The following is a 22,686-nucleotide window of genomic DNA, read 5'->3' as shown; positions in this document are numbered from 1 at the left end:
TTGGAAGGCTGGTAGTACTGCAGCTATATACTCTGTATTTCTATCTTCAAATCTGCATTTAGACAAAGCTGACAGACATTACTCAATCAAGAGCTTGACCTAGCAGACCATTGCCAACAACAATGTCCAAGAAAAAAGCAAGCCAAATGGAATCTCATTTGCACAGTGGTTCTTAAAAAAAAAAAAAAAAGTTGGGTTTTTTTTTTTAAAGTCACTGGGACAAGCATCGAATACTTAGTTTTGCAGTCTCTTCTGATCATTTCTACACTTTTATAAGTTACTATTTTGAAAGTTTAATCTAAAACAAAGACAATGCTCAGGAAGGCAGGCAAGCGAGTAGGCATGTTCCCGGTAAATAGGAACATTAGGAAACACTAGATAATGTTATTTTAACTATAGAATATTTAGAATTACAGTAAATTACAAGTCACAGGAAGGCATGTTATTATAGCCTATGCAAAAAAACCACAGTTCTGCCAGACACATTGTTCTTTTGTGATCTCATGAAAGCACACACTTACATAATCAAAACCACCTTGGAAACCAAAAGCTTGGGAAATGCAACACCTGACGACCAAGACAGTGATTAGGTTTGGCTGGGGTTTTTTTTTCCTCCTTTGAAAGCAAATCACCAGTAAGTCATTACAATACCTTTGGGGAAATAATGCCTATTATCTGTTTATATAGTTAAACAGGGTAGAAGACCACCCTGCTTTTAAAAGCTGCTAACTTCTTTCTAGTAACATGCAGAGCTTTTCCTACTATTTGTTCTTAAGCATTTAGGTTCATTCCTTCAAAGGACCACACAGTTTTGTAAGCACTAGAGCAGGAATGAAGGGCATTCCTGTATTTCTGAAGTAATCCTTGAATATTGATGAGGGAGACATTCTTGGATTCAAGAGCTTTAATGTAGAAAATGGTAAACTGGCAGGGTAAAAGTTCCATATATTTAACTTTGCCTAAAGCACACACTTAAGTGATTCATGGCCTGAGCCTGGAAAGTGATTCAGATGTTGTCTACAAAAAACCACCCTAGCAGTGGCTTCTCCTCATTTAATGTTAAAAGAGTATCTTTAATGTTCCCGCTAATCCCAAACCTGGCAGCAGGTATCCTTGGGAAGAGTCCAGGTCCCAAGAAGGTACATTCCAAATGTATTAAAGCTTGCCCGCCTGAAAGCTTATTTAAAAACAGCGTTCATCCCACCGCAGCAGTTTAGCTGAGGTACACACTAGGAACACATTAAATAGGCTGCAGTATCCTGTGCTAGTACTAGTTTGCAAATGGTCACATCCACAGTGACACAATCCCAGACTAACTAGGACACAGATGTTACTGACAAAGGCTAAGAGATTGTCATTCCTTTGGCAAGAGATAGGAGGAGGAGAACGGGAAGCAGGAGCCCAGCACTGTGTTACCCACTTCCATACCTGGCTTGCCAAGTCGCAATTCATCTGTTCAGCACCCACTCACACCATGCACAAAGAAATAGGCCAGGGAATTTAGTCTGAACATTTCATCATAGTGCCTCAAGCTGCAGTAGTACAAGTAAGAGCTGTGAGATTTCCTCCGGTGTTTTTTGTTTGGGGGTTTTCTGGAGGGATGGTGGTATGTTTTTAAGCATTGCTGCACCACATGAGCACTTTAAATTGTTTCAGACCAAAATCTATTATTAATTTAAATTGCAGACTAATCTTACTGTCACCACACAAAACCAGTGGAGGGGTGCTCATCTCTTAGCTGAGACTGGATCCTGACTGTGTGGACAGGACTAACACAAAGTAGTATTAAATAAAATGCACTTTTAAATGCTAACAGGCGTGGCATAGAAGTTGTTGTACCATGCAAAGGGACCTCTATTTTGAGCGCTTTACTCAAAGAAATCTTCCAAGCATGCTGCAAAGTCCATCCTCTCTTTTCTCTTGCTGTTGTGGTTGCAGATTGATGAAAACAGATCTATGGCCAGTCTTCTGCTTATGCTTATTTTTAGGGTGGAATAAGAACTTTGAGTAAAGGAAGAAGTCCAATAGCTGGATATGATAAAATGGAAAAAATACTAGGAAAAGAAGTCAGCAAAATGCAGTATGTTTCAAGCATGCTTGATAACTAAATTCAAAACATTATTAAAACTATAATTGATGCCCTTTGTGGTAATTACATGAAGTATTCTTATTTCCTTCCTGCTACAGTCAGAGCATGAATAAACAATCTGCTTTCAATAGCTCTCAGTCATGAAATTTAAAAAAGCTGAAGCATATGCAAGCCAAATAAGAAATTTTACAAGGACTGACATTTATTTGTTGAAAAATTTTACTGGTATGTTTCAAAGACTTATGGAAAAGCTAACTACTCAAGCAAGCAGCATTCAAAGATAACAAATACAATCAACATTTCCCTTGCTCTGATGGAAGTGGCGAATTGGCTTTCATGTAACCAGTGAAAGGAGAAAAAATAGCAATGAGGGTTAACTATTTAAATAGTTGAGTTAGTGCTAAGATTTGTATGCAATTCCTTTGTAAAAGACAAACCACGACTAGAAAAAACACAATAGACAATTAATTGTCTTCCTACAGTTTTTACTGCTTCATACAGAATACACTCACTTTATACAAATCTTACATGAATTAAGATTCCTCGATTCCACTATTATGAAGACAAATTTCAGTCTAAGTTTATGTGATTTTAATAGCCATTAAGTTTTACTGCCTGGTTTCTGGATGCTAGCAAGAAAGGAGTTACTTTATGCTGTATTTAGTTTCTGATTACAGAAGTCAAGATCTCAAAAAACTGCAAAACATTACCTACCTAAAAACTAACTTCATTAAGACATCTTGAAAATCCCAAACCCCTAAAACCAGAAAATTGCACTTAAACTGAAGATAATTAATTACTCTCCCAAGAGAGGAGCTTTCTTACCCTCTAGAAAACATCCTTATCCTATGAGAGAGATATAGCAAAGAACAGACTTTTCTACTGAAGTACTGTATTCTTTAGCTTCCTACCACTCCCAAGCACCATCACTCTTGTAATAGCTACTACATGAAATGAAAGCAAGCATGTTACTTAAGCAACTCTGTGTATCTGTACACATTTAAATCTAGGGAAACATAAAACACTTCGGAAATACAGCAACACCTATCATTTTAAAGGCACAGTAGGTGAAACATAATAAATCTGTCCAGCTGTCCAATCAGGAGTTAAAATTGATGATTTAACACCGATATTCCTGAAGGCTAATATTACAGGTATCCTGGAATAGAAACCCACATCTAAGAACAAGCATTAATGTCAGTTATTTTGCTTTGGACCAGAATATACATGCTATTGGAGTCCCAATTTGCAAGCTTAACTTTGCACCAATATGCCCCTGTCTTGCTAAGACAAAACACTAGGCAGAACCCCTTCTGTTACTCAGGCTATTCCCAGAGACCCCGATAAAAGGAAGAAAATATCTGACAGATACAATTCTGTCTTTTCTCCTGCATGAAACACACGCCTTCTAAATCCAGCTCATACTGAACAGTTTCAAAGCGACAAACCCGAAGGTTTCCATGGACGAGGCGGCACAAGCAGCCCCTGCACAGCTTTTATAGGATTCTCACCAACATGGCTTGACAAGGTTCCAGCGGGAAGACCTCTCAGTCTCTGCCTCAAGCTTTTGGTCTCTTCCTCAGATTATCAAAAGATAGCCAATTGTGATGGTGGTTTTTCTGCTGGAAGAAAACTTCATGCTGGACTGAGACCACCAACTCATTTCACATAGGTCAGAAAATGAGATGGTAATAGTCTGTCGCAGTTGCCAACTTAAACTACATTTGAGCTACAGACCTAGATGTGAAAGGCTCTGTAATAAATTACCAATCTCCTGAGCCATCCAGTTAACAACATGCATGGTTTTCTTTTTAAACTCAATTATGCTTAAGTTCATAAATTTTCTGAAACTGTAGAAAGTAAAACATCAAAAAAATTTAATTCTTGATGACAGGTCATTTGCTTTCTGTACGCCTCTTAAAAACATACTGAAGAGTACTGTTGCAGGCAGAACATTAGAGTAAGACATTATATTTTGGTTTAAAACAAAGTGTGTCTCAGTAGTAGCATGCACTATATATTTCTACATTATGCTCTGCTCCACTATTTCATGAGTCATGACAGAGCCACCACAATCTTTTTGACTTTTCCCCTCAGTGTTGAGGCTTTTGTCTCCTTTCTAAAACCAGGAGCAAAGTAGAAACAATATCCATACAATTATTTTAATAAAGCAAAGCTTCCTTGTATTTCAGTTCTGAAAATGTTATTTATCAAAGATAAATCTTTTCACATTGGTTTAAACAGAGACTGGCACTCTGTAAAAGCATTTATTGGGCATGAAAATAGAAGACAAATAACTAGTCATTGATTACATTTCCAGGAACACTATTAAAGCTATTTCAAAGACAGAAAGTGACTCTGGAAGAGTAATAAGGAAGCCAGACTTACTGCACCAAGCATAGAATAGCACTGGTAATACTGACTCATGGGAATGAAAGGTCTAACTAATGATACTCTCATGCACTAATGAAATTTCAGTAATTAGAAGCATCATATATAGATAGTATCATACTTTGATAGCAATTTTTTTCCAATTTACTTCTAAGAATAAGAGCTACAGACAACTGGGTCAGGAAAACTACCCAATTTTAAGAAAACAGACAGAACCAGCCCAGCCAGCTATGAGCATATTTCAAAGGCAAATATATAAGAGTTGGTGAGATTCACCAATTTAAAATATTTAATAGAATTTGCTGGTTAAGAAACACTAACTCAGGTTCAAAATGTTTTGCTTATACTGTAGTTTGGATAAACATTAGTTTATTTGCAGAAGTCTTCAAAAGTTGGCATGGCTATATTTCTGACAGATTATAAATATTAGGAGAAGATAATGGTCTTCAAAAGCTACCTTCGTAAGTAAAACTGATAATTTTAGGGAGTTTTTATTTTTTCAGCAGTTCTTATAGCCAATCATCCTCTCTCCCACCTACACATATGCCGTATTTAGTTATTTATCTTGCCTGCAGCGATACTACCAGAGGCATTTTTTGTACCTCAGCATGCCTGTTATTTAAATGAACACTTTTAAAAATAGTTTATTTAGAAAATCAAAAAAGGAAAACAGCCATCTGATATACTTTGCTGTCATAAGCATATCAGATCATAGCCAGCTTTTAAAATTCACTCTACTAATCAAGGCTGTCTGACTGCAGTATACAAAAATATATATTTATTAGTACATGCCCATAGCACAAAGGTTTTTGTTTCCCAGTGATTTTTCATAAAAAACAATCCTTGCCCTCAATCATCATCCCGGTGCTAAAACCCATTGCAGATCCACTTACCAAATCCCTGTGTAACACCCAGTTAGCATGCAGGTAGTGAATACCATCTAGGATCTGATATAACAGTGACTTCACCATTCCCCGAGGTAACTGAACTGGTTTCTTGTTTGCTTTAGAAGCCCTGTGAAACTTGATTATATGCTGTAAAGGGGAAAAAGAAATCAAAATAAAAGAAGTGTAATGTTTTGATCTACAGCATTGCACAAAAAGATTGCCAGCAATTCCTTACACAGATGTCTTAGGTGTTTTTTTCAACCTTTCATCATTCATTTTCAAAATTAGAAACATGTACCTTAAGTACTAGAAAATTAATACTATACGAGGTAAAGCGATCACCCTCCCAAGGAAATCTCTCAAAAATGAAATCAGTTGTTGCTACGGTTTAACCCTGGCAGGCAGCTAAGCCCCACACATCCGCTCACTCACTCTCCCACAGTGGGATGAGGAATACAAAACCAATACAACTGTCAAAGCAAATTCCCTTGCAGATCACTGATCTTGGAGGGTTTAGGGGTATTTTTGTTTGACGATTCTTTTTGTTAAGATAGGCTGACATCTTGTATGTCACAGCACAGAATTAAAAGTGCATTACCTAACTCCTATATTATTTTACTTTTAGGTTTTCTTCTACAGTAATAATGACGCTGTGATATTCAACACCTAACGACAGAAAGAAATTCGTGCAAACTGTATTGGGAGTTTTAAACATTTAAATTAGAAGCCCAGATTTATTCCTTCTTTATTTACTATACCCTTAAAGCACACTACTCTCAAAACAGAAGCTGTTGATAGAGCAAAGCTGAGTCCATCTGAAAGTCAGCCACCAAGTCAGACACAGAAAAAAACCCTTTAACAATTATAAGTGTATACACAGGCAATGACATTTAGCAACAATGAGGAGTTCAAAAGGATATGTTGTCTTAGCACTTGAGTCCCAGGTGCCACTAACTTCAATAGCATAAGGTGTGCCACGGTCATGGTAACCATTTCCAAGCTTGTCTCCCTTTGAGAGAGAGAGGTAATTTCTAGAACAAACTTTTTCATGCATTCACACTTCTTCTCTGTAATGGCTCGCAGTGGTGTGATCATCAAAACAGCCCTGACCTTGTCTGTCCAAAACCTGGCACCAAACTTCTATCATATGTTCTTCCTGCATGCCCAAGCTTTCATATTCCTGACGCCAATTAGGTACCCAACTACTCAAGCCCCCTTGGGAAATTGCCTTTCCTCTCTTGCTGCAGCCCAGCTCCATACAGCCCACCCTCCTTTGCTTCAGGTGTCAAGCTTGGCTTTCCTGGGAGGACAAGGTACATCTCTGCCCTGCCAACGGTAAAAACGGAGCTGCACGGAGGAGAGAAACATTGATGAAAAGGTGACAGTCCCTGCCCAGTCAGCCAAGCACCACATGCATGAGCATCCCTCAGCCTGAGCCACAAGTTTCGCCTCCTCTCCTCCACTTCCACTGACTCCAAAGCAAATGTTAATCTTCATGCACTGGTCAGAGAGAAGTGAATCTTCAAAGACAGATGGCTCTTCTGGACTTTTTTGTTCCTCCTCTAACAGAGTCTGTGCCCTTTTCCCAGCCTTGTTTGAGACCTGCTGCGCTAGATATGCTCAGTGCTGGAGGACTTGGTCCATAGCTGGCTCTCTGGGGCGTGGAGCCAGCCCAGTCACTCTCGCTAAGTCTCTTGCATCCAGATACAGTGAACACCCAGGAGCTGGTACAGCTGGGGAGTTCTGGAGTTCATACAGGTACATGCATGTAAACATAAAGGTCAAAATTGAGGGTCATTCCTAAGTTACTTATATACAAGCCAGTGTTTCATTAACAGAAGTGCTTCTGCAGTGATTTTGGTTAAGTATGAAGCAATGCAGAAATGTATAAATACAAACAAGGACAGGTCACTACTAGTCACAAATACAAAGCCTTGCAGCACATTTTGAAACAGAGAAAAACAAACTCAAACATTCCTAAACTTCTCTAGGTTAGCATATCATAAATATGGGGGAGCAGTGAAAAAAAGAATGTGCTTGTCTTCTCTCCACGTTAATAAAAACCTTTACTCCATTTCCTCAAGATTTTTTTGGTTTTGTTTTGTATATCAGCCTTTAGAACGTCTCAACATTTCACCTGTTTGGTAACTTTTTTTTCTCTAATTTTATTTTGGTAACAAAATCTCAATACCAAGTATCAGAACTTCCAAGACATTTAACTGGGATAAAATATCTTCAATTCTGCTTAGCTGAAAGAAAATTGACACACTAGTTCCAGGCAAATACTACTGAATTATACAGGGAACACCATTTTCACAAAAGAAATTAGTTTTACTTTGGTTTGTGCTGTCTGTCTAAACTACATGCAGACAAAAAAACAACTGATGATCCATGCTGTGCAATTCTTACATGAACACATACATCAAAATTTCCATCTCGTTCCAAATGGCCTCTGATGTACCCTTTGATCTGAATCTTCTTAATATCTTTTAAGGTTAGTATTACAATACTTGTTCCATTGAGACCAATGCTCAAAATGTATGTCATTTAATTTGAGGCACACATGTACCTTTTTTTCAGGAAAGTCAAGGTTGCATGGTATTTTGGATTCTTTACAATGCTACTTTAATTTATTTTTTTTTAAGTATTCCAAATGGATGTTAAGCTTACAAATATTAAGTTAGCAGAGGAAAAGGGTTTATATCTTAAAATAAATTTACTTTGCCTCTAAAGTGTTTATATTTTAAAGCTGTATCTTGTAATTAGGAATAAACAGCTTTCTTCCCAAATATATGAAATTTCAGCAGATGAGTTAAGTAAAAAGCTCTTCCCACTGAAACACACGAATTAAATTTCAATTATATACAGTGGCATTACTCTCACTTCATGTGAGATGTATGGATGTATGGATGACATGCAATGTAACTAAGACTCTAAACTGTTCTGTTCAGCCAGTAAGTTTGTCATTTTTCAAAGAAATCCACCTGCATAATCAATTACATTTTCCTGCACCCTACTTTAGCTGTAATGGAGGGTTATATCTGCATTTATTTAACTAGATTTCTAGCTACTGAGCACTGAATGCAGATTTTTATCTTCTTAAAAGAGGTCACAGATTAACTGTGTAGTGTGCGTACCCAACATTTTCCATTGCTTTTCTTTTAGTACTGCAAATGTTTCCAACAAGAGGCTATACTGTTTTTAAACCGATGTGTCTTCCCTGACCTTGTCCCTTTTCTGCAACTAAAACTCTAAGCCTGGTACCTACAAACAATTCACCTTACCCAGAGGTCATGCTCAGCGTAGTCAAAGAGAAGCCACACTTTCCTGTCAGCATGAGAGAGAAACACCTTTTGCAGAGAAATGACATTTGGATGCTTGAGCTCCCGCAGCAACTGCAAAATAAAGAAAGTCCACAACAGTTACATCCACACATCCAGAGCTGTGAAAGGGCTGGAAAGATGAATACTTTCATGGTCTTTGCTACATACTCTACAGTACAAACAATAAAAGTTGAAATTTGCAAGTCACAGAAAACAGCACACATTTTTTTTAATGAAAGAACCAGTCATTAGTTTGAAACCAAAGCTGAAAGCAGGTCATATTACCTTAGGGCACTCACTTCCTATTCATTTCCTAAAAGTTGAAGTCTATGTAAACCTCACTATTATCCAGGATCAAGAAGACTCCGCAAACAGCCAGCTGTGGCATCTGCCCTTTCCCATCAGCTGTAATCTTTGACAGAGCCATTTGGGGTATCCAATTTTCTCCTGGCTCTCAATTATCCGAAAACCCTGCATTTTGGTTGCAGTCATTCAAGGCTGAATGGGATGACTCATTTAGAGCCTGTCAATGCAGTCAGCTAAACGAAGATGTGGTTTGTAAGATGGAGTCAGCTGATCTACAAGGTCACCACCACCTACAGAAAAAGGTCCAACTCCCTCCCACAGCATATATTACAACAGCTACAGCACTCACAGAAGCCAGCAACAAAACAGCTCGGAGTTCAAGAGAAAAAACTAACCCAGACACACAAAGGCAATAATTTTCTGCAGAGTTCCTGAGCTGAAATGACTCACAGCACTAACAGCAGACCCAGCACTAGTGAAGGGCCACAGCTAAGAGCAAGAACTTCTTTCAGCAGCAGTGAGCCATTAAGCCAGCTCAGCTGCTTTAGAAACTATAGCTATATGCACCACCAGAAGGAAAAGATAGGCGAGATATAGCACAAAAACTGAATGCAGACAGCATCGGTCTATTTGAACTCTGCTGGTCACGTTACAATCATACTGTACTCACACAATTGCTAAGAAAGAAACAAAAACTTTATCTAAGCAAACTATTGTCAAGCATGGCTACCCAAGACTAGACAAATTCTTGCCAGCTCAGTCTGCTAGAAATTATGACATTTTTAATAAAGGGAATGGCTAAGGTTTTTATAAAGCCAAAGGCAATTTATCTACTATTTGAATATAGAATAGAGAATTAACATTTTATTTCTGAGATTGAATCTATTTTCAATAAAATATAGTTTTTTCCACTACATAATAGAGGGAACAAGAAAATTCATTCCTTTCTACTGATACCTTTGTCACATGTAACATCTTAGCTGCTACTGAGACAGTTAACTGGGAGTGGGTATCTGCATATGTTTTGTTTCCTTCTTTTCTATTTCATTTGAGACAGACTTCCATCCCTACTCAGACCAGAGTCTTCAGCGTGGCATTTCTTGAGCAAGAGGACCTATAACCCACAGAGCTTTTATCTCAAGTATGAGATCAAACAGGCAGACAGAGGTTTGAGGAGACAATGCAACATTACAAATCAACGCAGAAGGCAGTGGTTTTGGCATATTAAACATCTTAAATCCTAAGATTTGTAAAAGCATTACACAGAGGAATTTTAAGGCAGGATCTGCAAGAAGTGTGGAATTCTGTAAATGCCTATAATTCCTACAAAGCATAAGATCAGTGTGGGGAAAACCAAGAAATACTTACTTGCAATTTTTTATCAATTACAGGTGGGGACCATCTGTGGTAGGTTGACCTCAGCCAGCAGCTATGCCCCACACAGCCACTTGCTCACCCCCCTCAGTCAGATGGGAGAGGAAGAGCAAAAAAAGCAAGAAAGTTTGTAGGTGAGGATAAGACAGTTTAATAAGTGAAGGAAAGAGGAATTGAAAACAAAAACCAAAACAAAACAAAAAACCAACAGAAGCGATGCAAAGGCTATCACTCAGCACCACCCACAAGCAGACTGATGCCCAGCCAGTCTCAGAGCGAAGGCTACCTCCCCAAAGGGAGGAGGGGCAGAGTGGGAAAAATAAGAAAGCCTGGACAACATGCAACGATTGCTCAGCAATAGCTAAAACACTGGTGGGTTATCAACACTGCTTTAGTTGCAAATCCAAAACACTGCACGATACAGGCTGCTGTGAAGATTAACTGCATCCCAGCCAGACCCAGTACAGCTTCAATGACCATTAGTGGGAGTCAGCCTCTTAATAGCAAATGAGGTTATAGGGTTGAAGGATACATTGTGCCAGTCCTTACAGTGAAGGTCTTTTTGTTGAATCAGTATGAATTCACAGCTTCAATTTATGCTAAACATTTTCACAAATTAACTGTGCCCAGAAGATTGTATGACAGTTCAACAACTATGTGTCCATACCAAAATTTTATCAGATTTCCTGTAGCCTGATGACATACCTGTGCCAGACACAACAGACCATTCCTTGATGAAGGAGGCAGAGAATAGTCAGAGCTCCAGAAAACAATGTAATTTTCCCCTTCACCCCTTCCTGTTCCACGTTAAGTCCGTCCTGCTCTTTATTCCCCAGGTAGCAGCTATCAACCACTTCAAAAACCCAACCTCTTCACATCAAATGTGATTCACCTTGGAGGACACACAGAGAACCCATCACCAAAGCTGGTCAAGAACATGACACAAAGATGAAAAACTTTGAGTAATGCAGCAGAAGGGTTCCCTGTCTGTATAGCAAGACAACGTAGACATAATTCTCCTTTGTTTGTTCTAGAGGTAGTCAATACTGCAGACTTTGAGGTTCACAGCATCCCTCTTGGTCTGCTAGATGACAGGCTGCTGCTCTTCGCTGTTTTCAAATCCAGCCAGCAACAACGTTGAAGAATAACTCCAAGATTTAGAATAGTCTGACTATTTTGTGCAAGATGTATTTTGCATCTATCAAATTAACAAGTAAGGCCGTAATCAGAAAGGCACACAGTTGGCATTCATAGAGTAAGGACACCCTGGAACAATTAAGCCTTGATGTTTTGAGGATGCTTCGCGTGCATTGCCAATTTAGCAAGAATACTCAAGGTCCATCAGAGAGAAAAGAAACATTAGGGATAATTGGACCTAAGAAATGTAGGATGTGAGTGATAAAAAGAAACATTCCGCTCCAGAAGGTGCCAAAGGCGAGATGATTGCCAAAGAAACATGACCTGGGGGAAAGGTAAAGGTGGCAGGGGGAGACTGTGGCCTCCAACTCGATTCCAGGCTAGAAGAATTTGCCTCCCCACACCTGCAAGGAGCATGCATGCTAATCTACATAGCAAACGAAGCTAATTTAAATATAACTAGCCAACAGTAGATGAGACAGTAACTACTAACCAATAAATGTAAATTTAGGCTGGTTTTCACTAATCACGTAACAGAATAAATACATTCTCTCTCTTTGGTGTGGTGTGCTGGCTTTGTGGAATTACCACCTAGCACCCATCTTTGCACAAACATGAAATAAATAATGTCTCTCCTGAGTGTGTGATTATTAACTCGTTGCACACCAGGAAACAAATCTCCTTTTTGGACAACAACAAGATACAAGTAACTGAGCATGCATTTTCTACAGGCACACACAAAATACAGACATGACCAGCCACGCAGGTATCAACAGAGGCAGAAGAACAGCATCTTCTTTGCAGGCACACACATAAGCACCAACAGTACCTATGTAAAACTTGAACAACACAACACTTTCTCCACTCTGGCTAAACACGCTTAAAGTTCACATACACGGACACCTTCACAGATCCCTCTGACTCCAGTGCAGACCTTACGTCTGTTCTGAATCCCAGCCCAGACACCATGCCCTTTCATCCAGGTTCCAGCTCTGACACCGGGTCTCTCCAGATTTTTGTCTCTTCCTGCTTGCTGGCTCTGCTTGAAGTTCACTAGCAGGTCACACACACGAGCTACCAGGGAGAGCAGTGTGAGCGTTCATCTCCTGACCCACGTCTCTCCCGCGTCCAGCTTCTGCAGACCTGCGGTATTCCCAGCAACGGGCCCCTGCAGACCTCGTCCTGTTCTCACCACCTAGTCCTGCCTGACATTTGCTAGCAGGTTACAGATGCACACACAGAACAGAGAGCACGCTCACACAGAGAACAGTCAGGAACGGACATAGGACAGACTGTGGTGACCATGTACAGAGCTTGGCCAGACAAGCACGCTGCCCAGTAGCCTGCTTACATGAAACCTGCCTCTTATGCCCTCTCCATTTTCCATGCCTTTTCCTCCCCAATCTACCTTGATTACTCCCTTTCCTGCCTTTTATTATTCCTCTAAACATCCCACAGAAGTTTGGGAGTCCCAGCAGTCCTCTCAAATACCCAGTAAAACCTCTATCCTCCCATAGGATACATAGCTATCTGCTTTTCTTCTCATCAGTTACAAAGCTCTGGTTGACTCTCTTTATGGACACACCTGAGAGGTTCCTTTTGTGGCCCGTCACCAATGTTTTAAGAGTTCTGGCCTTTGTTGCTGTCCCTGATAGCAGCTGTTATTGTTTGTGCATCTGTGTGCTCAGTTTATCATTCTTGCTGGTTTTTGCCTTTGCCTTTTATGCTGAATAGCCGCTAACTACATATTCTTTCAGTCTGCTTAAAAACCTGATGGGTTTGGTCAAAGCTAGACAGCTACGAGCACTCCAGTGAATAGAGTGGCTAATATACATCAGCAAAAGCATCAGAGTAAGGAAATGGTTACTGCAGTGGTGACAGATGATCCCTTAATCACTGTCTTGGAAAGGCTGAAACGCTCCAGGACAGTGACAATGCAGAGCAACAAATGCAGATGCTGTCTGAAGGACAGAAAGAGCTCATGCAGATAACACATCACATGGGCTGTAAACAGCATTTCCAGCAACCTCACTCTCCACAAACTGCGCCTCTCTAGCCCATATGCAACATGCCTTTCCTACCAGATGACTTGACTCGTGTCCAGCAGCTCACAGAGTTCACTGAAGACAAAGTACACTGCAAGAAACACGGTCTGACTGTCAGCACGATGCCTGCTGATGATAAAGGCCATTTTTTTGCCTAGCGACTCTGATATCCAATTGCTTCTGCCTATCCTAGTTCAGTTCTATAGAACACAAAGAGAAAGTAGACAAAAATTATGCATTCAGCTCTCAGTAAATTACCTTCCTTTTCATTTGCGTATCACATGATGATTCAAATCTATTTCTACAACCAGAAAGGTTTCCCTTAAATTAGTTGGTCTGGGTGCCCCTTATAAAGAAGGAAGACCCAACTGATCATCAAAGACAGAAATCAGCAAATGATGAAGATGCTGATACATCTGGTTTGACTTGAGTGTTATAACCCCATGGTGTCCCTGCCTGGTCTTGCCCTTGCTTTCACATATATTATTCAAGACACAGCAATGGAAACAGCATCCCTACTTGCAAGTCCTGGGCTCACACTAAGGTTCCTCTATCTCCCTCTTCAAATGCAGAAATACTCATTCCACAGCCATGAGGCAGCTGAGGAACAGTAAATGAAAGTGTCCTAACGATGCATAAAATTGTTAAATTGCTTCACAAACAAGGACAAAGCCGGGTAAGACAGGACATTATTAAATAATCAACAGCAGCATTAAGGCAGCCTGGCAAACTGCTGCATGACTAAGGCAAATCTTTGCTTGCACAGGGACACTAACAATAATTACCTTTCACATCAAATATGAGCTGAACTCAGCACAAGTCTTTATGAACATCATCGCCTTCCTCCGGTGATGCTCCCACATTTCCCGTACAGCTCTCCACCACTACAGACGTTTCTCATAAGCCAAGACACTGCATTCTTCACGTAAGAGTGGATTTCTAGCTTTACTGCAAATGTCATTCCACCCCGACTCTTGATGCTTGCTACTAATTGTAGTCCACAGGGAATGTAACCTGCTTAGTGTTGCAATACCACCATGCTTACCGCTATAATTGAGCACAGACTCATTTGCTAGAGCAACTGGCCAGGTATCCTGGCCCAGGAGTTTCTCGGATGTCCTGTCTCAGGACATCAGCTGTTTTAGAAGAGGCAACTTCTTGCTCTCACTGCCTTCCTTTCAGTGCTATGCAACACATTTCTCCCAAAGCTTAGGACAGTCAGAAAGCTGGCTAGACACAAAGCCATTGGCAATATCAAGCAAAACATTCACTTAAGCAAAAATCACTATTGTGTCATCTTGCTAGTTTGATGGTGTAAATTCAAAATCTAATCATCATCTCATGCTTCAAAAAGGCTCACATCAGTTCCGCCAAGTGATCCAGCAACAAACAAATCATATATTAACAGTCATGCTGTGGCCTTCAGATAGAAAATGGGAAAATAGGGACTTGGAACAGAAAGCAGATTGCGGCTGATGCAGAAAGAAAGGCGATTTTCAGACTAGAATACAACTGACAAAGATTTAGTGATCCTGTAACAGATAAGATACCAGTGGAATTACTGCTACAACAAATGAGTATATGCAGTAGTGAGACATTACCTGAAATGCTATGCGCAATTCCGGCCAATTCAGGGAAGATTAATTCCAACTGCAACAGGGCAAAGAAAGCCCAAGCCTACACCCAGGGGAAGGCAGAGCCTACTGCACAACAAGAAACCAGCCAGCCAAGCCAAAATCCTTACAGCCTGCCAAAACAAAGCCAGAGAAAGAAACAGTGTCTCTCTCTCTCTCTTTAAAATCAAAGTGGGAGAGAAGAGCTATTCTAACTAACTGACAATATTATCAGAAGTACAAATGGGTATGAACTAGTCATGATTAATTTTGGCTTAAAGGCTGAATAATGTTTATTGAGTCATTACTAGAATGAGACTCAGGAACTGCTTTCAGAGATTCTTCTTTTCCTTACAAGTTTAACTTGTAGTTTGCTAAATTTTTGAAGGTGTGCTTTGCGTGTCTGCAAGAGCAGGAGAAGAATATGACAACTCCAGAGGTGTCATCCAATTCTATATTCAAAGTTTCTAAAAAAAAATTCAAATCACTATTCTTAGTTTCCTATCAAACACTGGAGCTCTACTCAAGTGCTTTAAACTTATTTAAACTAAACCCTGAATTTTATTACACAAGTTCTTAAAACCCAAGTTGGCTTAGCTGCTATCCAGTAGATTGAAGATGTGTTTGTTTCAATGGAAATACAATTTTACAGTTTTATATTCTCATGACTCAGATATTCCACAGTACTAAACAAGAACAAAACACCTGCTGAAAGTACATGCTGTTTTCCTTTCAAGTGTTCAAATGAAAGCTTACAAAGGCAATGTAACAGAAAAAGTTGTAATACTGCTCACTCTAAGAATTTATTACGAAGCTGACAATACATTTTTGAAGCTCCAGTTCTTCAGACATACAAACATGTGAAATCACTGCTTTAGCTTATTCTTTTGTTTTTATTTTTGAAGTCCTAAATGTTGCAAAAAAGAAGCCTGACAACACAAAATATCAAGAGAAAAAAAATGTGCATTTGTTTTTCACTTCTGTGATTTCCAAAACAAACGAGTCTTACATGATCACACATAAAAGTTAATCTTTATTAGCACCTCTTATGCCCAAACACATTCAAAGTATTAGAAGAGGTGTTATTAAAGGTTCTCGGAAAGCAAGGAGATGGATGAAGAATCCAGATGAGACAGACGCTGGATGTCAAGCTTGGTCAAATTCTGCTGTTCACAGAAAACATTATGATTCCTAAGGATGCCAATTCCTAACATTTAATCAGTATCTTTGTCCCACTTTCACAGAACCGAAAATAATACTACCCTCCCTTTATGCAAAAATCTCTCAAGAATACTGTTTGTAGCCCTGTAACTTAGCTCGGTAAAGTACTTGTCAGTCACAAGTTACACTTTACACACCCTACTACTATTAAATTAAAGCATTTAAGAGTCATTAGACTTGCCAAAGAGGGTCAAATCAAACATTTGTCTTCCTCAATACCTTGTCACCTTTCATGGAAAGACTGCTAAGAAACCATTACTTGTCTTCTGACATGAGGACTGTACTCATCTAAATGATTTCTGTGTTTAGTCCTGTGGGAAACTGCTTTCACTGTTAGTGTGGAAGAGACACGACACCCCCCAGAACCTGACGAACCTACACCCAAATACTGTTCCTTATCGCATAGCTGGTACAGGACCTCTTCCAGCAAGCTCACCGGGACAGTCATTTGTTCCTTCCCAGGGGAAGATGTTGAAGAGGGTGAAAGCCAGGGTGAAAGAGCAGTGCAGAGGTGAGCAGGACTGCTCCGGAGGCTTTCCCTTTTGGGTAAGGGCAGCAGTCATCAACCAGCTGTCTCTGCTTATTCTCACACTGCCTGGGTACCGTCTGCCCGCTCCCTGCAAACCCGGCCAAGTTCCTGACAGAAGGAGAGCTGCACTGGGCCCTGAGCCTCCTGCCTGGGAGACAAAAATCAACACTCCCCCTTCTTTTGTTAACACTCAGACACGTGAACGTTAGGGTACAAGTCTGCGTTATACCCAAACTACCCCTGCAGGCTCCTACCGCTTCCCGTGAGTTACGTTAAGCAATGGCGTGACCAAAGGGTGGTTCAACTTGGGTTGCTCACAACAACAGAAAACTAAAAAGACTGTTCACTTCCCCTTCGGTGAAGATGAACTTCCTCATCCTATAGCCACGCTATCGCTAGATCCAACACAGAGGACATTGCCTTTTGTGATGACAGCCTGCATTTGTTACAATAGCAAACCACAAAATCCTAGGAATGCCCAAATGGCTCCAAGGCAGACCTAAAGAGTGGAAATGATCAGAGAAGCCAGCTACTTATTGTTCTGTAGTTTTCTGTCCCAGCCCCGGCAGACTCAAGGCTGTTCTAACTTGTACAAGCTGGCTATGGTGTTTGAAGGACACCACGCAGACAGGAGACAGCCAGAGTACAGCATCATCCACCCCAGCTCTGCTCTGTCCCATTCAGCATTTCCATCACTGAGAGCGTCTGCCACCATATCTAGCTCTTCCTCTTCAAAGCCAAGTCAAAAACTAATGCTATCAAATAAAAATACTATGTGGTGGTTTTACATACAAGCAAGCTTTTCAGGGTTATTTCTGTCAAGCAAAGCAGGCACCAAAAAACCCAAAGCTACATGGAATTCCTGCAAAAAGTAAAAAAACCCAAACAAAAAAAACCAACCAAACAAAAAAAAAACCCCGAAAAACCCAACCCAAGCAGCTTCTCACTAGCCAAAAGAAGCACAGGCAAGTGAAGTACTTGCAAACCTGCTAAAACTGAATGAAAAATGCTAATCAATGAGAAAAATGTCAGAAAGTCACTTGATTACTTTAAAACCTAAGACTTCTGTATAGGAAACTGCCCAACCCAAAATCCTGAAGCTCTGTTTGAAGCCTGGTTAACTACACCAGCTTCCTACAGCCTTGAAGAATTCTCCTGCTTTGCGAACTGTGAAATAGTATTTGCTGCACTATTTCAGGTGGATAGGCTTTAATGACTTTCTTCCTTGTGATTAAATCAGAAGACAAGGAATCGGGTGTTTGGGCTTCTACATTTTTATAGAAATCTTCTCACCATTCTATCCCTCTGCTCTCCCATCTAATACAAATCCATTTCTTGGTATGATGACCTGGCAGTTTTTAGTGCCTGCTTAAATCCTCAGAAGTCCAAGTGCAGATCACAAAAAAGATACCCAGAATCCCAGGCAGTATACACGTCTGCAGAGAACAAGAGATGAGCAGCCAAATGTTCAGTTAAGGTTCTGGAAGAGGCAGGATTCACAAACGCTTACCACGGTGGATGAATGGGAGAAAGATAAGCAAGAATATAACGCTACAACTATCTTGCCATTAAAGACACTGATTCAATTAGCATAATTCCCACAATTACTGTTAATTCTATCATTTAAACAAATGGTTCACATAAAATCATTGGGAAAAAAACCCTCTTATTTCAACAAAGTAAGAGACTAGCTAGGTTCTTGAACGTTATTAGGTCTACAGTTCTCATGCTGCAGGAAGAACTGAAATGTAGGAAGTCTTTCACATACATATATAGGTTGAGCTCACCACATAACTGAGTCTGCCATTTCAACTCAGGTCTCTGACCTAGTTCAAACCTTTCCCTGTAATTGATATATTTCAGTATTCAGTAATTATTTTCTTTTTCTGAAGATCTGACACTGTTCTTCAGCTCAGGTGTCTGCATCAAATAAACGTCTTAGAAGAGTAGGCTATGGGCATTTTTAAACATGTAAGTTACTCAATAATCCAAAACTGAAGTTAGTCATCATAAACAAGACAAAAGCCATTGCAGAGTTGTAAAAACAAGGGAGAGTTTCACCGGGATTTATATCAAACTGCACTCTTCCCAGATAGTCACGAAGTAAAATATACTAGCTTCAGCTCTCCAGAGAAACTGAAATGGATATACCTTATATGTAAACCAAGTCATCCTAGTTCCTCCTAATACCACCATGCTTGTAAAATGCATTAATTGGGGTAGTCCAGAATACCTTGTAACAAAGTGTGGCATTCAGCCTTGACTTTTTAAGTATGACAACAAATAATTTCATTAATTAGATGTATAGATGACATTTTAGGGTACAACACTGCTGATTAGCTCAGTAGCATTTTCATATATACATTACACATACTCACATAATCAATATAAACAGTGTGGCTATTATCCTCAATTTGATCCATCTCCATATGAGGTTCCTTTTTTTCCTTTTACAATAGTAATTGGTTGAAAGGGGGGGAAAAATTCTGTACAACAGAATTAAGATAAAGAACACATTTGGGGGAAAAAATTCTCCTGTTACCTCCAAACAGCAACATCAAAAGAATGGTAAGGAAAAGAAATTCAAAGCCTAGAAGTCCATGGTCAGTTATCAATTCAACTGCAGGAAAATTCAACCACAGTACCAGCAGTTGCAAGCCTGGAAGGATAACCAGAAGGAAAGTCAACAACAGCTCAAGAAATGTTGCTTCAGGTTACTCTTTCTACTATGCTTGCTTCTGGGCTCCACTCCCCTCTTTGCTCTCAATGCCTGCCTTCTTGGCGTCTCTGGTGTCTTCAGTATGTTCCCCTCTTTCCCCCGCTAGCCCTGTCCCACCTGGGTTCTGTGTTTTACTGCTGCTCTCTTCAAAGGGTGCATGCTGCAGCAGCTCAGAGCAAGGAGAAAGCCTCCCCGCTTCTTGCTCCTCTTCCATCACTGCCGGGGACCCTGCTGCCCAAGAGGAATGACTACACAACACTCCAAGCCATGTAACGAGGCCAAATCCTTCCCAACTGCCAGCCAAGTTAGTGATTCTCTTTTAACAGATAGAAATTGGGTTAGGGTCATACCCAGAGCAGAGACACCTCCCTAACACCAGCCAAGCTTCTCCTGCCAAGCTCAAGCAGAACAAACTCTTCAAAATTCTCTAGGTAAATCACTGCAAAAAGACAAATAAAGAATTTTCGCAAACCCCTCTGAAATGGTAGCTGACACTTCCCAAAAGCATTCAGCCTGGAATAGTCACAGTATTTGGACAATTTCTGCCAAAATGGTTGAAATAAGCAAAATTTAAGACCCTGTTTTCAGCTCCTTTAGTTCGGAGTGGATGTCTACGACGGCAGGGAGGCTCAGCTTTCATCAATGGACAGGAAGAGCTTCTCCTGAAGAATATTCTTTGCGCTTCATTTTTTTTCACCTCACTCAGTTCAAAGGCTAAAGTGTTCAAAATCACAAAGCCAACTGGAAGTTGACAAAGTAGGAAAGCCTGGTACTCACTTCAGTCAATAAAAATGAAATTAGGCAGGTGTAGTTTTACACTCTTGAGGAATATGGACTGAAAATAAACTATTCGCTTCCCACACACACATCTAACATGCATTTCCTTTTAGTAAGCAATTTCAGTTGAAATGTTTCAAGAAAAATAAAGCCAAGCAGCAGTATAACATAAGAACGTACAACAGTTAAACTTCAGAATACCAGTTTTACCAGTATTTCCTTGTAAGACTGTCACAAACCATAACTAGACCACCTTATTCACCAGTTTCTAACAACATGGAATATACAAATATAAACCTGAGTAACTTAAGAAAAAGTTTGAACAATATCCATGGGTGTACTACAGCCTCTGAGGCAACAACAATGCCAGTTTATTTTGAAGTCTTCACTTAAATAGAAGCTAACATGTTTTAATCATTATGAGCCAGTAAGAACTAATCTCTTTAGGAAAATAACTGAAGTACTAGTGCAAAAGTCAGATCAAATATGTAATTTAAGCCACTGACTCTAATCATGCTTTTAAACTGCTGCATTTTAAGTTAATCTGCCCTGAGGCAGGCAGTAAATTGTAACTTTGAAACATCGTCATTTTTAGACAGCAAACATAACAGGTGTGCAAAATCTTCTATGACATTTGTACTTCTTTTGTATCTCTATGATAAAAATACAGCACCCATAGTAGAATAACATGATTCAGCAAACAAAAACCAGCATGCACTCAAATCAATACTTTTAATAAGTCTGTTTGCTAGTAGAAAGAACTAATGTTACTTACTGCTATTTCTCTGCATGCAGACATAGAAATTCCAGTACCTTCTATTTGCTTTAGCGCGTAATCTTTATCATCCTTCCTGTGAAAGAAGAAAATAAGTTTTTTTTTAAATTGCACCATGAATTCAAAGTGAGCTCTTCACCACCATTAAGAGGACAGTTTCTAATTAATAAAAATTCTGCATCTTATTTTCTTTTTATTCTTTCCTAGTTTAATGTCTGGATACCCAGCTAAACCATAAGCTAAGCACACTACCTTGATAAAGCTAAAATATAAATTTGCTCTCACTACATAAATAGGGATTTTTTGAAAAACTTTTTTTTAAGTGCAATGATCGACATCTCTCCCATTCCTTCCTTCTCTTTAGAAGAAAACAAAGCAAACATTTAATACATACTAGAAATACATCTAGCTAGGGCTACATCTCCCATAAATGCATTACTCTGGGACACGGTAAGTCTCCCCCCTATTTTAATGAATTCTTGAGTAGCCCAGAAGCAGCATCACAGTAACATCTTCTTTCCTCTAGGTCACAAAAAGTGCCCTGAAGTTTTGTTCCTACCAAACTAATAAAACTACCAAGATTAATAAAAAACCCACAAGGTATCTGTGCAATCTGAAGAATCCAGAGAAATGTTTGTTCAGCTTTAAACATGTATAACACTTAAAAACACCACCACCACCCCCTCATACTTTAGTCAGTATGTACTTTACAGTCATTTATTTAAAATGCAAGCCTATTAGTAACTCCAGCTACCAAAAGCAAAACGAAGAAGAGAGAACACTGCAGCAAAAGATGACACTGAACTCTTGCCCACGCTCAGTCTCAAAGAGCTCAAACGTTTAAGAGATGGAGGGCTTGTCCTTCCCACTTGTGGGCTGGCATCCACAGCGCTCCTGGGGGACACGGTACTTAACAGTATTGCCTTCAATATTTGGAGCACTCATATAGCCCCAATCTCCAAGTTACATAAGAATCCTTATTAATTTTTAATGAATCCAGCTTTCACAGCTGTTAAGAGCCACCTTGAAAAAAATGCAACTCAAACATCCTAAAGGCAAATAAAACAAAACTCTAGTTAAGCATTTAAAATGTATGCGCTTGTTTCCTCCAGCTCTCACTAAACATTTGCAAGGCTTTGAATTACTGTATTTCTACCAGAAACACAGTTTCCCCTATTCATAACTACCTATTTAATCCCTCAAATTGTCAGGTTCTTTCCAAGAGATTTTTCATTGGGTTCAAAGACAACCCACTGTTAGCAATAACCTTTCAAAACAGAGGAGAGAGGAAGAAGTGGGAAATTAACGGACAAAATCTGAACACAGTTAATGAGGAGGAAGAATGAAACAGCAAGTGGGCGAGAGCAGATTTCAGTAAGAGGGTAATTACATGGATTCAGCAAGATAAAAGAGGGTAAAAGATACGGGATCTGACACAAATGGGGGGGGGGGGGGGGGAAGGGGGGAAAAAAAAAAAGGCATTAAAAAGCTTCCCTTAAA

The 22,686-nt window shown here is 39.7% G+C and overlaps 1 protein-coding gene across 4 annotated transcripts in view; it reads right to left on the bottom strand.

Moving 5' to 3' along the window:
• The window catches only part of CDK8 (cyclin-dependent kinase 8), an 87,286-nt gene that overhangs the window by 38,029 nt on the left and 26,571 nt on the right, over positions 1-22,686 (bottom strand). For all 4 annotated transcript variants that reach the window (XR_774673.1, XM_010572672.1, XM_010572674.1 and 1 more), the window contains exons 2-4: positions 21,187-21,262; positions 8,652-8,762; positions 5,374-5,514 (exon numbers count right to left, since the gene is read on the bottom strand). Coding sequence is in view for 3 of the 4 variants with exons in the window: in XM_010572672.1 (XP_010570974.1) it covers positions 5,374-5,514; positions 8,652-8,762; positions 21,187-21,262 (328 nt within the window). In the remaining variant the exon portion in view is untranslated. The remainder of the gene's footprint in view (positions 1-5,373; positions 5,515-8,651; positions 8,763-21,186; positions 21,263-22,686) is intronic.

This window comes from Haliaeetus leucocephalus, unplaced genomic scaffold, assembly GCF_000737465.1.
Source record: "Haliaeetus leucocephalus isolate CR32 unplaced genomic scaffold, Haliaeetus_leucocephalus-4.0 Scaffold351, whole genome shotgun sequence".
In the NCBI taxonomy this organism is placed as follows: domain Eukaryota; kingdom Metazoa; phylum Chordata; class Aves; order Accipitriformes; family Accipitridae; genus Haliaeetus; species Haliaeetus leucocephalus.
Note: the sequence above shows the minus strand (reverse complement) of the source record. Positions and strands in the feature narration are given on the sequence as shown.